This window comes from Pavona decussata, unplaced genomic scaffold, assembly GCF_977016875.1.
Source record: "Pavona decussata unplaced genomic scaffold, jaPavDecu1.1 SCAFFOLD_182, whole genome shotgun sequence".
In the NCBI taxonomy this organism is placed as follows: domain Eukaryota; kingdom Metazoa; phylum Cnidaria; class Anthozoa; order Scleractinia; family Agariciidae; genus Pavona; species Pavona decussata.
The window spans coordinates 563597-579396 of NW_028145592.1; the positions used below are offsets into that span (position 1 = coordinate 563597).

General features: G+C 40.9%; 1 protein-coding gene across 1 annotated transcript; it reads left to right on the plus strand.

Moving 5' to 3' along the window:
* Positions 1-144: 144 nt before the first annotated feature.
* LOC146463006 (uncharacterized) lies at positions 145-11475 on the plus strand. Its single transcript, XM_085084978.1, has 9 exons — positions 145-642; positions 2357-2387; positions 3063-3131; positions 4370-4696; positions 6257-6508; positions 7021-7296; positions 8317-8595; positions 9847-10023; positions 10757-11475. Exons 1-9 carry the CDS (start codon positions 211-213, stop codon positions 11179-11181), a joined length of 2268 nt encoding a protein of 755 aa, XP_084941104.1. The 5' UTR covers positions 145-210; the 3' UTR covers positions 11182-11475.
* The last annotated feature ends 4325 nt before the right edge of the window (positions 11476-15800 follow it).

The window sequence follows — 15800 nt, forward strand, 5'->3', positions numbered from 1 at the left end:
CATTCAAAAAAACTGTTCGTTTTACTTTCTTTTCATGCACAGCCAGACACTTGACCTTATCGATCAATTAATCAATTATGTGAAGATGTAAAAATTTCTTTATTTTGTAACTCAACACCGTTGATTTCCTGTAAACAATACCTCTCAGATAAATTATGATTCTTCGATATCAGAGCTGAAAGGAGCGAGATTCTCGGTTTTTCAGCCACCATGATAAAGCGGGTAGAGCTCAGTCGTAGCTCGTCGCTTACAGCTCATCACTTTCTCACGTTGTTGAATTTCGTTACGCTGCTAATAACAGTCGCGTGGTTAATCTTCAATGCGCATCTTCTGCGACAAGAAATCGAATCCGTGAAGGCTGATGTTCGACCTTTGTTGGAGGCGAACAAGAAACCTTCCCGGCCATTTGCAGATTTTGTCTTCAAGTCGCGTAATATTCGTCAACTTGAACCAGGGGGAGGCGGTGGCCACGGTGGCATGATGACGATGACTGCATCTCCGGATGAAGGAGGTGGCGGCCATAGCCCGAATGGGATGACGCCTGAATCTCCTCAGACGACAAAGGAAACTCCACATGGAGGTATGGATGGCACGGCACAACCTCAACCTCACTCCAGCCCTGTGAAGTTGAAATGCACTCAGGTATGCTCCGAGTGGTACCCCCTCAGAATTGTGAGTGGGTCTCGCGTTTTTGGTATTTTGATATCACCATTTTTTTTTACGAGATTTTAATATCACTATTTTTTTATTTCATTTCTAAAGCCTTTTCTCTAAATAGCTGAAACAGTAGATTTATGCTCTTTGCAGACCAAACTAACGGTCTACGTGGACTGATGATGAGTCCCACGCGCGAAGTTAAGGAGCACGGAGGGGAAGGAAAAAGAAGCTATCTCTCTCACGGGCCGCAAGGGGGGGAGGTACTCCCAGACTCCCTCGCTGCGCGCGCGCCCGATTCCCTATCTCCAGCTCCTCACCTTTCTAGCGCCTGCCACGCAGGCTAACCAAACCCGAAAAATCTCATAAACATTGACTTAAAATCTGCTAAATGTTATCCTTTATGTCAGCAAAAACCGGAAGCCCTTTAGCAGGAGCCCATTACCGCCTTTAGTCAATAGCTATGTGAAGAGCTTTGATCATTTGAACTAACAAGGGGTGAACCCTCCGGGAAAGGTACAGTGTACATTCTGTTCTCCTCCCTACGTCGGAGAGAGGTGAGAGGTGGGCAGAATCGGAGATTGAAAACTCAACCGACAAACGATCACGAGGAGTGTAGTTGGTTAGCATTTCTTTCCCTATTTTCTGGCCGAGACAGTGCTGCTTCCAGGAAATATATAGGCCTACGTATACGAGTAGCCCCTGCCTTACGTTCTTCCTAGGAACAGTAAAGCAAACGAAACACGCACGCGCACGCGAAAATTGCCTCCCGCGAGGAGATGCAACGCCAACCTCGTTCCCAGGGTCTCTCCTATTCAAAGTACTGACGGTAGACTGATCCCAACGGCGGAGGTGACGAGCTTCATACAATAAGAAAACAAATTTTTGTTCGATATTTCGGTTTGCAATACAAACCTTCCTCGGGGACTGAACGAAAAAGAAAGTGAGAAACATAAAAGGATCGTTGCAAATGAAGATTTAAAATATAAAATGCATGACAATGATTGGTTGTTTAGGACTACGTTACATGCAAGTGTAAGACATGTCATTGGCGTGTTTCGTCACGTCTATTTTTACCAAGAGGGTGCAATGTTTTAGCTTAGTTGATTAAATGAGCTTCACGAGTCTTTCTAACTGAGTCATTGCAAACCGAAATATCGGGCAAAATTTTGTTTGTTTGTTTTTTTTGTTTGTTTTTCTTTAGCAAATATATTTCAGTTATTCTAGCCTTTGTTGTTTATTCTATCAAGCTCGTCACCTCGGCCGTTGGGATCAGTCGGCAGTCAGTATTTTGTATTTGAAATAATTTGCTGATCCAGGTCTACAAGTGATCCGGCACCACTCATCAGTTTGTCGCTGTGGAATTGCAGATTTTATTGTATTTCTCTCCTCTTCCCGTCCCAGGGAACGTTGATGCAACGCGTGGCGGATAGAAAAACTGTCGCGCGTTTCGCTTCCTTTGCTGATTAATATTCCTTAAAAAGATAAGAGACTGCTAGTCTAGGAGATGAAAAGGGTTGCCGTCGAATTTCGATTCTTTAAATTAAAATTAAAGTTGGCCTTCTTTAAACTTTGAAGTGCACTTAGTCAAGTTTAACTTTTGCAAGGTGGTTGCTTTGTGATTTTTTTTTCCAGTTTTTTTTTTTTTTTTTTTGGTTTTCTTCCTTCTTTTTTGGTGATCTTCGGATTTTATCTTTTACAGGATGGATCTGGCTCGAATATTTGCACCTTAGGTAAGTAAATCCTGGCAATATTCAAAGAAAATATAATTATTTCTAATATAAATAAAATATTAAATATGGTTATTTTACATTCACCTCTTTTACGCATCGCAGAGTGCAGTGAACGTACATTAACACTGTTGTTTGATGGCACAGATATACCCCCTCCCCCACTTTTTTTTGTTTGTTTGTTTGTTTGTTTGTTTGTGTTTACTAACTGGTCGAGTTTCAACATATCTTTACCTGCTCGGAGGTTCAAAAATTCATTTTATAATTTTTTATTTCTTTTCTATTTTTCTCACGGTAGCAAACTGCAAACTGTTCCAAAGCGTCCGGCAAGGTTACTTTTTTCCACCAGTACCCTGACTCTGCCGTTCTCTGCGTCGAATATCGCTGCTTATTTGCTCATTTTCCGCAACGCGCTAAGCTCATTAACCCGTTAAGTCCTAACTATGATCAATATCAAATTTCTTCTTGTAATATCAATGTTCATCCAACCCCTGAGGTCATGAGAATTAAGGATATGATCACCCAAGGCGAATTTTGTTGATGTTCTAACAACGTCTTCCCCAGTACTTTTGTACGAAAAGTATGGGGACAAGATTGGAGAATCTGTTCTTTGATATCAGGGATCATTAAAGGGTTAACAATAAGAGTTCTGAGTTGGTTCTCTTGGTCTTTGTGCAGTTGACGGAAATCTGCTTGGAACGCCTGCCGCTCGTCAAGAGGTGGAAGATATTATTCAGTCTCGTATTGGTAAGTAGAAAGGTAATAAGATTTTAGCCCAAAATAATCAAGGACGAAACACCGCACATGCAGGGTGTGGTGCGATCGGATGGTTGTTAAATATTGGTCAGGCTATCAGCCTTAAAAACTGGAAGAATTCAACAGGTAACTTAAAACAGGTTTTGCTCTCTTGTTTTTATCATCCAACTCAAAGTCAAAGAATGCTTTATTTTCTTGGGTCCAGTTGTTCAAACCCCGATAAAGCTAATCCTGGATTAACGTGAACTTTGATTCGAGTTAAATTACAAATAGTAAAAAATTTTCCAAAAGATTTTTGTCCCTCAGTTTTGACTTAGCTTTTAAAAACACTTTTAACGAGCGACATGAAAACCACGGTTGACTTTTAATCGTGGATTAGCGTTTATTAGCTTTCGAACAACGGTGTAATGATCGGAGTGGAGGACTGATATGTAATGTTTAAAACACGAGCAGCAGTGTGTTATCGGAATTTAAAACCATGACGCGCAGCAGAGTGGTTTTAGACCCGATAAAACACGTGCAGCGAGTTTTTTGAACGGCTTCAAAAACATTCCTGGAAAAGCTTGTGTCAAGAGAGTTCATAACAATGATGTTTTTGTGAACGTTGGAAATTAGCAGACGAGAAAAACATTAAACACCGCATACTAATAAGGAGGAGGTTTCATCGGGTTTTAAAACCACTGCACGTGATGTTTTATCGACCATTTGATAGGTCAATGGGCTTATGAATTATTAATGAGTTTTTGAAGAACAGATTTGTTCGTACGCCTGAAATTTTCCCTTTCAACTTTTGCAAAATCACATAAAGATTTTGTTTCTAAAGTCATTTGGGATTACCAAAGAGTTAAAAAAATACACTTCTGTGTTTCTAGCCCTCTTCTTATATGTAACACTTTCAACAAATAAACCACCACCGTGACACTCATACCCCATTTATAAGCGTCGAAATTGAACAAACAGAAAAATGTTTCTATAATATATTTATTGTTTTTTTTATTGTTTTGGTTACACACTGCAGTCAGTCAGGTTGGGGAGACTGCGGTAAATGTGGCCATTCGGCATATCAGTCTGCACAGTCACAGTCATTTACTATACACCACTTGTTCTAGTCGTAAAAGTGAAATTCAACTGGTGCGAGTCATACGAATCCTACGAGTAGATGATTTTTATGAACTTTTTTATCCCACCTTTCTAATAATTAAGTTCATATCAAGATTTTTTCTTTGCAGATGACAAGGCAATCCCAGGACCCCCCGGATCTCAGGGGCCTCAAGGTCCTGAGGGTCCCCCAGGGATTCAAGGTCCCCCTGGTCCTCCTGGGGCATCTGGTTCCGCGGGCGCAGAAGGTTCACCAGGGGCATCAGGTGCTCCGGGATCTGACGGACCCCCCGGTCCCCCAGGAAATCCCGGGCCCCCAGGAACTCGTGGATCTCGCGGGTTACGTGGTCCTCCAGGGCCCCCAGGAAGTTCACCAACTTCATCCGTGAGCCAACCACAAGCCCCGGATAGTCAACAAAAGGAGCCTGTGGAGAGGGGCCCGTCGTTCGAAGGGTTCTGTAAGTGGTTCATAAATCCCAGAATAACTGTTATTTTCCTCGAAAGCGCACTCAGTTTTACAGCACCAAACTTCACACGAGTACGGGGACATCCGTCCCACCGTAAGGGAAGTGGCCAAAACTACTATACTGAAGCATGACCTACCAAGCCACAAAATAGATGGTGGTCTCTGCCTGCATCCCTCTTCCTCAACGTCAAAAGATGGTGTCTTTATTAAGTAGCCACCCCCTCTATCCAGCAGTAAAAAATGACAATAAGATTAAAACCTCCCTTTTCTTGTTTATCTAAAAGGAGGATATTACTATCTTCCCATCGTACCTTGCGCCAATTTCGGTAAAATGGCTTTCGGTCAGTGAGAGGAATGCGGGTGTTTGAGGCCAAGTTTGAGCTGGATTTCTTCGTATCACAAATTATCCATGGTGAATAATTTATCTTTATTTATTTCATTTACATTCAAATAAGCAAAAGAGCAATACTTTGCATATTGTTCGTGGCTTGTCAACCATGACTGTTGTTATTGAATATGCATGACCTATTTTGAATGCGTTATTTCGGAACTTAAACGACGAGTCAATAGGATTATAATATTCAAATATTTGCTTTTGTATTTCAAAGTTTCACTGGGAACTGATTGACTCCTATTGACTCCACGTTTTCAACAAAAATTTTGAAGTTGAATGTGAGGGATTTTTGGCGCGATTTGTGTCATGATTCGACCTGTATTTATTGCTTGGGACTCACGTTCCAAGCTCCTTGTATTCGAGATTTTCTCTGTTTTCGCTTCATGTATTTCGTTTTATTGTAGGAGCCATTACCCTCAAGTCAACATCTGAAGAGGTCGCCGAGAAAGGCACGAAAGGTGCTTCAAGCGGTCGATCGAACGTTTTCAAACTGTCACTGTTTGCGGCATGTTCGGAGACAGCACCAATCTCCGATTTTTCAGCTCATCTGGAAAGTTCACGTGCCCGAGAAGCATCTTATACTCTATAAATGCAGCATTTCCGAAGACTGCCTGATATCGACGGCTAAATCCACGCAATTCAAGTAAATAACACTCGATTTCTCGAAAACCTCGAGTTGCCGCGTTACTATCTCGACGGTGTCCATTGAAAAATGAAATTCACGTGGGGCCAGCCGTTTGATAATATAGTTGCTACGCGGTGCATGCCGGGAAGATAGTAATATCCTCCTTTGTTTATCTAGCTAGGTAGTCTAATGCTGACTCTTGCTGGCTGAATATTTCTGTGTCAACTCAAGTTTTAAAGTTTCCCCCGGGGATGCGGAGTTTTGAATTGATCGTCCCATTAACTACACAAATAGTTAATTCAAATTAAGGCAATATGATTCACGAGATAACTAGACTGCGAGCAGTCGTTTTTTCCCCTCAGATCACGCGCAAAAAGTGACGCCAAAATTATGCAAATTAGAAAAGTGAACGGCGGCTTCGCCGCTCGCAAGATCCAGAAGATCCATCGCGCGGTACAGAAATTAGGAGAAAAAAGAGGCTGCTGGCAGTCTTCGAGATAACAAATGGGTGTCATTGATTTTGTTTTCTTCAGCAAAACCCAATATCACCCTCCGGCCCCCGAAATCGCACATAACCACAAAAGGAGAAAGGATCGAACTTCAGTGTCTTGCGCATGGAACACCACAACCTGAAATAATCTGGGTAAACAAGAACACTGGAAGAGCTGTCATCGGGAATAGCTTCATTCTAGAATCTGCGCTCCCAGAGGACAGTGGGAACTGGGCTTGCAGAGCAAGTAACTTCATGGGTACCGACATTGCTGATGTCGAGATTATCGTCGCAAGTAAGTGAAAGACGAAGGACATGTAAACTACCCACTGTTTTGTTGTTGTTGTTGTTGTTGTTGTTGTTGTTGTTGTTATTGTTCCTTTTCTTCTTCTTCTTCTTCGTCTTCTTCTTCTATTTTTTTTTTTTTTTTTGGTTGTTTGTTTCTTTTTTCAGTTTTTCGGCTTGTTCGTACTCCGCTTGAGGAACGGTTAATTAGGAAAATGACCTTATAATTCGACCACTTTTAGTTTAGTTCGCTTGGTCTGGATAAGTGCTTGATTCCTTCTCACCCCCACCTAATGATCCTTTCGTCCCGTTCAAAAAACAATAAATGTGCCCGACAGACTCACTCGCTCTTGATCTTGTTTGTTGTTGGGGTTGGTGGGTAGTGGGTTGGTCCATAGAGATTTTGGTCGCTCAAACGATTCTGAGAGTAGGCAAATTGCCGATTCTAGACACCCTGTGTGGATCAACAAACTAATGAGGTTAATGCATATCTACTGACTCTGAAATGTCCTTCTTTTTCAGCCAAGCCTAAGTTCATCATTGCACCTGTTCCAAAAGTCACAGCATTCACCGGGCAAGTCACGGAACTCAAATGCTCCGTTGCAGGGTTTCCGAAGCCAAAAATAGAATGGCGTCGTCAAGGCAACAAGGAGCTTCCGTCTGGAAGACACTACATTCGCAATAACAACCTGTACTTTCAAAATCCCATTAAGGAAGACGAAGATATCTACATGTGTCACGCTTCTACTCCTGCTGGATCTGTGATGGGCGCCACCGAAGTCACGGTTCTGACGTATGGTAAGAACAATGCTACTAGGTAGTCAGGCAAGATCTCTTAGAATTTTAAGTGCTGTCACAATCTTGGAAAAGAAATACATGCTGATTGATAGTTTGCTTGTTATTCAAGGAAGGTTTTATTTGAAACTTTCCTTAAAAATGCTTTTTCGTTTGTCATTTTTTTAAGCAGACCCCCATTATCTTGTTTCCCTTTCCGGTATGCAATGGTGGCGAACGTATTCGTTGAATGAGAAACTGAGAAAAGAACGACTGACGCAATAAACAGTATGGATGACTATTATTACAGAAACCAAAAACTAGTTATAGTAGTTCTTGATCAAGAACCGGAGACGTAGGTTGTGAACACACACGTTTAATATAGCAGCAAAAGATGAAACGAAGCGAAGTGAAGTGAAATGTACACGTGAGCAATCAACTTTTATACCAACTTGCAATGTAGTGGCCTGGGAACTACTGATATGATCACCACAGGCCGGAACCGGAAACTAAGCGAAATCACGACACCGTTTACCTGGTTACGTGGATCATACTTCAGTTTCATTTATACTTAACTGAGTTTAACTTTTCTTAATGAAAATGGCACTAAACTCAGAGTCCCGAGCCTCCATTATCCAACCATTTTCCGTTTTCCGTGTAACATCAATTAACGGAACCCACCGTACCAACAATCATTATAATAGGCCAATAGGCCATTTCCGAGTTGCTTTGAACCCCATTATGAAAGCAAGGGTAAGTGCAAAGTTTTTGCTATGAAAATTAGCTTTCATTCACATGCAAACAAAACGAATTTCCATATGAAAAAGTTTTGCACTTAGCCTCGCTTTCATAATGAGGTTTCCTGCAACTCGGAAATGGGCTATTCCGAGTTGCTTTGAACCTCACTGTGAAACAGAGGCTTAGTGCAAAGCTTTTCGTGTGAAAATTAGTTCTGAGTTGCATATGAATAAAAACTAATTTTCACTTTGATACTGAGGCTCAAAGCAACTCGGAGATGGCCAATTCTCATAATTTTTTTTGTAGAACCTGTAAGAGTAACATTGGTTCCCAGGAGTGAAGTAACAGTAAACGACTTTGATAGCCCTGTGCGTGTGAATTGCTCGGCGCGAGGCGTGCCTCTGCCAAATGTCACTTGGTATAAGGACGACGTTAAGATGCCAACCAAAATAACGATCATCGGTGATGAAGTTATTGGAGAGTTAAACCTAGAGCGCCTGCGACCTTCCGACCAAGGAGACTACAAGTGCGTTGGAGTGACCTCTGTGCGGCCAGACGAGCCTTTCTTCTACACAACAAAGATCCGTGAGTACACAACTTGTTTCATAGCTCCCTAGGTGTAAATGCCCATTCCAGGCAAGCGGCAATTATTCCATGTTGTTTGACTGTTGAGCTACTCGTTGGGGTAAGGGTAGGGAGCGGCAAAATGTTCTCTTCGCTTCACCACCGTAGTAGTCCTTTACGCACACATTACGCAAAGCTTTCGGGGGATGAGCGTCGCCTGATGAGCCTATAACGGCTATGAAGGAGACTACCGCTAGACATTATGCCGGAAGAATTTTGAGTATAATAGGATTACAGGAGTAGAAACTTTCATTCTGGTAGAATCCGGAAGAAAAGCCCATTTTCGAGCAAAATTAGAGCACTGATAAGCGGCTGTGTTTAAAAGTGGGACGGGGACTCGTGGACGGGCGACGGGGACGCAAGGACGCGAGTTTGTTAGCTTTCTTTTTTTTCTTTTCTTTACTACATTGCTATGTTTTTTTTTCCCGATATCGCGTCCCGGCGTCTCACATCTCGCGTCCCCACTTCCCACTTCCCCGTCCCCGAGTCTCCGTTGCACTTTTAGACACAGCCCAAATAAAGCTTAAAGCCTGAGAACGAGGAAAAGTAGGGAAGAGGGGTAGCTGGGTACTAGTGAGAAAATCATAGTGGAGAATGACCGAAACTCCAATTAAATAATTTTGTAGCATTAGAAATTATTGTATGAAATAGTGCAGAATTTTTCATGTGGTGTTAAAGCATGGCTCATGTTTTTAATGTTTGAGTATTTTTAGCCCATAATTTAATTTTCCACGAGCATAGTTCGAATTCGAGGAGCCGGAATAGTACTCTTGGAGCATAATAACGAACAGAATAGGTCGTTTGAAATATGTTTATTCAGATTGGTTACCTCAAATTTCACGATTTATAAACCACAGACAATTATCCCAAAATCTCTTCAAATAGCTCGTTTGGGTTAGTTCCTTCCGTTATCGAATGCATGTTTACAAGGTCCATTATAAAGTAGTGTAAGGCTTGCCGAGGTTGACGTTCGATTTTCTTTAACTTTGGTCCCGTAAAAAGAAAGTATCGGGAGTTCGTTTTTTCTTAAGGGCTATCAAGTCTTTTCGGTCTTTACCGCAACTTCTTTATTCCTTTCCGATGGTCGTTTTCTTTGAAAAACATACAAACATAAAAATAATCAGAGTACTAAAAGAAAAACATCAGGCAAACACAGATCATTACAATACAAGTGTCATTACACTGATAGTTCTTCTTTCTAATCCTACACAGAGTTGAAAGCGTGTCGTGAATTACCAGACCCCGTGGATGGTTACAAACTGGCAGACAGTAACCGGCCTGTAGTGGGAAGTGTTGTACGGTTCGCTTGTAATCCCGGATGTATGCTGTACGGATCTTCAGCCAGAGTTTGCGGCAAAGATGGCCGATGGAGCGGGACACAACCATACTGTAAGTCAGAATAAGAAAACACACCAGGATCTCGAAGGGATTTAGGTTTCCAGGGCTTCAGGCAAAAAAACTGCAATGTTCCAGGATCCCAGTACAGAAAATCAGAGCTCTAGGACTCCATGGATTTACCATTATTAAGAACGAAACTTAAGATACGTCTTAAAGGGGCATTGTCACAGAGATGTTGCTGAATTTTGGCCTAATTAACTGCTCAAATATTTGGCACAGAGCACCTATAACCTACGTAAAATCGCTCTTAGAACCCTGGGAGGCAAATATGAAATGATTTTTTTCGAGGAAGAGTAAACTATAATTAGTTTTTATCAATTTCTCAAAAACAAATTTGCAGGATTAACTTGAAAAAAATTGCCTATTTTTTCACTGAGTTGCAATCCATCTCCATCCTAGCCATCTGCAGATAAAAATAATTCATACCAATTTCTGTGCCCTAGTATGGATATTTTCAGCAAAATTAAACCATTATTTTAATGTTTCCATTAATACAAATACCTTTTTTTTTTCGCTATTCAAAGTGACACTAAAAATAAGTAACACTGTCCCTTTAACTCAGGAGAGGAGGCAACCTCGTTCCCAGGGCCTTTTCCCTAGCGAGGTTGCTGAGGAGGGCTTTGTGAATCTTGCCCCAGGCTCCTCAGTCTCCTACTCATGGGCTCCTGATTTTTGTTGTTGTTGTTGTTGTTTTTTTTTTTTGTTTGTTTTCACTCTCATTCAGGTTACAATGTCGGAACAGTGGCATATGAATGCCAGCACTATCGCCTTCTCACAGAAAGCGACAGAAATATCAATAGTGGGACACTGTTTGGCAAATGCGACAACAACTTAGCGGGGGGCTGGTACCGAATCTCAGGCGCTGCTGGCTCTCAGATGACCAACTCGTGCCCAGGCCCAGGAAGATGTAACACGCAATATCCCGGTTGGCTGTTCGGCTCGCATCCCCATAAATATGATGGCTGTGTCGAGATGCTCGTCTGTTTTGGTGATTATTTTTCAGGATGCTGCCAGCATCGCCGTAAGGTGCTCGTGAGGAATTGTGGGGGTTTTTACGTATACAAATTGGGTCCTACTTCTGGCTGTAACTTCCGCTACTGCGGGCGAGATGCGCCTCCACCGCCTAGCACTGTGGGAGGATTGTTATGAAGAGGGAACTTACTTTGAACTGTATTGTTTTATAACGCTTTGAAATTCTGAAAACAACTTTTAGCTCGACTTATTCTATCAGGGGAACCCAACGGTTAATTTCGATGGATCATGATTTGTTCAAAAGTCCTAAATCGTCTCAGAAGTTCTGATTTAGTTTTAAACAAAAATCTATGGTTTCCTCTGGCAAAATGTCAGCTCAGAATTTCGTAACACTGGAAAACTAATTTCTTTTGTTTCGGGAGAGGCAAATGTCGTTAAAATGTGAAATAAGATTAGCTAGCATTTACTGAATCAAGAACTGCTCGAGAAATAAGATTCCGTTTCTTCAGTAAAACTTTCTGAGACGTAAATTTTCAGCTTAAGTATCCGAACAGGAATAACTGACACAAATGTGTCTTTAATAAAGCACCTAAACGATGTGGGAACAAAGAAGACAACATTTTACGTGTTTTTCTTTGACAAGATTTTCGTTGGGTACCCCTGTGCTATGTCTTGGTACTGCAATATATCTTATAGGAGGAAGCGCGCGTTTCATCTGATTTCCAAACACTGAGACGTGAGTTGAATAAACGAGGCGCAGTGGAGTGTTTGTAACCAAGTTCAAGGTGTTTGGAAATCGGATAAAACAGTCTTTCGAGCCTGTTTGCTATAGCTTCTCAAACCTGAATAATTCACCATAAATCTCCTTTGCCGTAGTGGTTTCCTTTGTTTTCTCTTCTTCATAAATTATTAATGTAGGATTTACAAAGAGTTGTTTCAGTGGCTCCAACAAAAATGGAGCTAGGTATCAGAATGCCTTTTCTAAAAGGCATAATCTTTAAAAGGATTATACTAACTTCTCCTTAAAGTTGAAATAACCCTAACCCTCACGCTACTTTACCGTAGGAAGTCATTATAATAAACTTGACTACAGTATCGAAGTTACGTACCTCAACTCTTTGAAGATTACTACGGTGTAGTTTATCGTTTAATACAAAGGTTCGGATCCGATATTGATCTTAGAAGTATCGTTGCCCATTCCGCTGGATAAGAGTAATGTGGTCTCTCAACGAGATTGGTATGGCACGTGATCTTGACCACGTGCACAGCATGTGCACTTGTTTTGAGAAGATGTACTAGCACCCAGTCTCGATCTCGTACCCTGTCGAATTTTGATTATTCGTCTATTAACGTGATACGCCGTGTGGTCCCAAGACAATAAATCGGAAAGACTCATGCCGTCATATTTTTTTCCCCTTGACAAGAATCTTGCCATATTCTGAAACAACAAAGAACTAGTCAGCCTTGTTCTAGGGTGTAAAAATGTTTCATGAACAGGGCTAAATTCCGGCCGCGTTGGCCGCTTTATTCAATTTGATACGTTTGCAATAAACTGTATTATTGGTGTTCGTCTGCGGTGAGGGTAAAAGGCGGAAAGAGTTTGCGGAATGGTATGTGGAATGGCGTGCGGAATGGCATAATTATGCGAAATACGATTTACGCGGGAAATAAATTAAATGAAGAGCGCGTCATGTTTTTGCGCCAATTTTATAAGAGCAGCAGCTTTTTTGAGGCTGCGGACTCTTGCTAAATATTAACAACAATTCGAGGATTTGATCGTCTGATTGTTGATTTGGAAGAAGTGAGGGTAAAGAAAGCGATGAAAACTGTTTATAGTTTTCGCATTCGAGGAACTATGAGTAAATCCGTAGTAAATTAAATTTCATGTTCACTTTACTCCATGCGACTTCGGTTGACAAAAATAACGTGGCAGCATGAAGTCTTCTCAGGACAAAGATTGATCTTTTACCGAGGGCAAATAATAAACCTTTTTTCTTTCTTTTTTTTTTTTTAACCCTCGGTAAAAGATCAATTCTCATACCCTGTGTGCTCGATGATTCATTTATCATGAGCGGGAAAATGAACAACAATTGACCAAAATGCATTTGTGATAAGAATAGTTTCACAACCTTTCAAACAACCAGTGTCGATAATTAGACACCATACTTGTCATCTGCTTTTTTGCTCTGGGGGTTTTGCGCTTTTAAATCTCATTTTAGGTTGGGACGTCTGGCACTGAAAGACCTTAATTAAAGACGGATATGTGTAGTTCGATAACGCGTAACTGAACTATAGCTACCTGAATCGCTGTATTAAATAGCTAGGTAGCTAGCTCAGCAGCTCAACAGTGACTTGCGTACTCGTCGCTCGACGAAAATGTAAGGTGAGAAAAAGTAGAACATATTTTTCCCATGAGTTGTACAAATTGTAACCGTCAAAGAGTCTGATAAAATGACCGAGTTTAAATTTAAAATTTCTCACATAATAGTTTTGGCCTTAGACTGATGTTATTTCTCAAGTCTGGTGTTGCTTTTTGTCTAGGCTACTCGCTGCCACGTTCTTTTTGTCAACTAGAAATTTAATTTATTTTTAGTTCCTTGAATGCGAAAATTCATCGATTTCTTCACTGTCACTTCCTAACCAGCGATCAGACATGTTTTATTCCAGGCGTATATTTTCTAATCCTCGATCTGTTGTTTGGTTGTTTAATAGTCCGCAACATCGAAAAAACTGCTGCTCTTATAAAATTGGCGCGAAAACAGGATGCGCTCTTCAGTTCATTTATTCCCCGCGTAAATCGTATTTCGCATAATTATGCCATTCCGCACGCCATTCCACATACCATTCCGCAAACTCTTTCCGCCTTTTACCCTCACCGGTTCGTCTGCGCCTTGCACCTTATTTCGGCGCATTTGAATTGGCTAAACGAGTTACAAGACACGTCGCCTTACAAAACGATCGTAGCCGTTGTTTACGTAGCCGCTAGTAAATCAGTCGTGAAAAAATGTTTTCTATGATGCATAAAAAAAAGGATGGTCCGTGAAAATACACTAGTCACGTTTTAGCCGATTTTTATATGTGACCCAGACCCACTATTAATTCGTGGTGCTGTTTATCATGCTGTACAATGCAACTGAGGTGATCCTAAATCTCCTAATGTTTGCTTCTCTGGAAGAAATCCATTCAAATGAAAGTTACTGAGCATTAGTTTCCTTGAGGACTTTTTATTATGTTGATCAAGGTTGGTTCTAACTTTTGAGTTATTGTTAGGTAATCGCTGTTTTGCAAAAGCCAAAAAATTGACTTCGTTCCAGAAAAGAAAAAATGTTTAAAAGTCGAATGCGTTACGTGTTCTCCTTGTGCCGTCGATTTTTCGACAACTTCCTTGGTTGCTGGATATGCTGAAGGAACAAACATCTAACACTGCACCGCGGGAGTCTATCGTTTAATTCCTTTTTTGGTTCTTATTAAAATAAACTGAACCAAAAAAACTAGAAAGGAAACTTAAGAATTGGTGCTTCCTCATATTTTATTTATTTTTTTTATCAAGATGCGGGTGTTTAGCATGCACAGCCTACAACTGAGTGTTAACTGAATCGGCTCTTAAAGAAAACCCGATTAACACTAATCTTACGCACAGATGTAAACGTTGACCAAGAGTTTCATATTTTCAAAGTTGAAAGCTGTCATGGACTTTACTGGAAATTTGTATTTGAAGTTTTTTTCCGCTTCCCAAGTCGGTCGGCTATGAATGCTAAACGCCCGCATCTTGATAAAAGAAAAAAAGAAAGAAAGAAAGAAAATACGAGGAAGCACTGAATCTTAGTTTCCTTTCCAATTTTTTGGTTTATTTTAGTATGATCCAAAACTGATATTAGAGACCTTTAGATTCTAGTACGAGTACGAGTACCACTACGAGTTTCTCCAATAGACAAAGAGCGCGCGCGCGTGAACCAGTGTCATTTTGGCGGGAAAACGAGATAGCTGTCGTCATTTTACTACGAGTTTTTGTAAGAATCCCGAAGTGGCGAAAACGAGTCCTCGAAACGTAGGTGATCTCGTCTTTTTGGAAACACGAAAGGGCTTAACTATCATCATTCAAACCAACTGCGTCAAGTTCGTCGTTCGTAAAGAGTAAAATGAAACTTTCTGTGATATATCTGTTCTTAGTACTTCGCTAAAAACTCGAAGTCAAATCTCATAGTCGTACTCGTACTCGTACCAGAATCTAAAGGTCTCTATAAATGATAGACTCCCGCGGTGCAGCGTTAGATGTTTGTTCCTTCAGTATATCCAGCAACAGAGGAAGTTGTCAAAAAATCGACGGCACAAGGAGAACACGTATCACATTCGACCTTTAAACCTTTTTCTTTCCTGGACCGAAGTCAATTTTTTTTATTTTTGCAAAACAGCGATAATCTAACAATGACTCAAAAGTTAGAATCAACCTTGTTCAAGATAATAAAAGGCGCTCAAGGAAACTAATACTCAGTAACTTTCATTTGAATGGATTTCTTCCAGAGAAGCAAACATTAGGAGATTTAGGATCACCTCAGTTGCATTGTACAGCATGATAAACAGCACCACGAAAAAATAGTGGGTCTGGGTCACATATAATAATCGGCTAAAACGTGACTTGTGTATTTTTACGGACCATCCTTTTTCTTTACGCACCATAGAAAACATTTTTTTCACGACAAGGCTTGAGAGATGTCTTATATCACTGTTTCCTTAGAAAGACACACTTAAGAGAAGAAAATAAGACCGCCAGAATATGAGTTCTCTTTTGAGAGGAA

What these genes read in the sequence shown, in the direction of transcription:
- LOC146463006 (XM_085084978.1), top strand. Translation starts at nt 211, where the DNA reads ATGATAAAGCGGGTAGAGCTCAGTCGTAGCTCGTCGCTTACAGCTCAT. An exon ending in CCCGTCGTTCGAAGGGTTCT is followed by an intron (nt 4,697 to 6,256) that starts GTAAGTGGTTCA and finishes TGTTTTCTTCAG; the next exon opens with CAAAACCCAATATCACCCTC. An exon ending in GAGCGGGACACAACCATACT is followed by an intron (nt 10,024 to 10,756) that starts GTAAGTCAGAAT and finishes ACTCTCATTCAG; the next exon opens with GTTACAATGTCGGAACAGTG.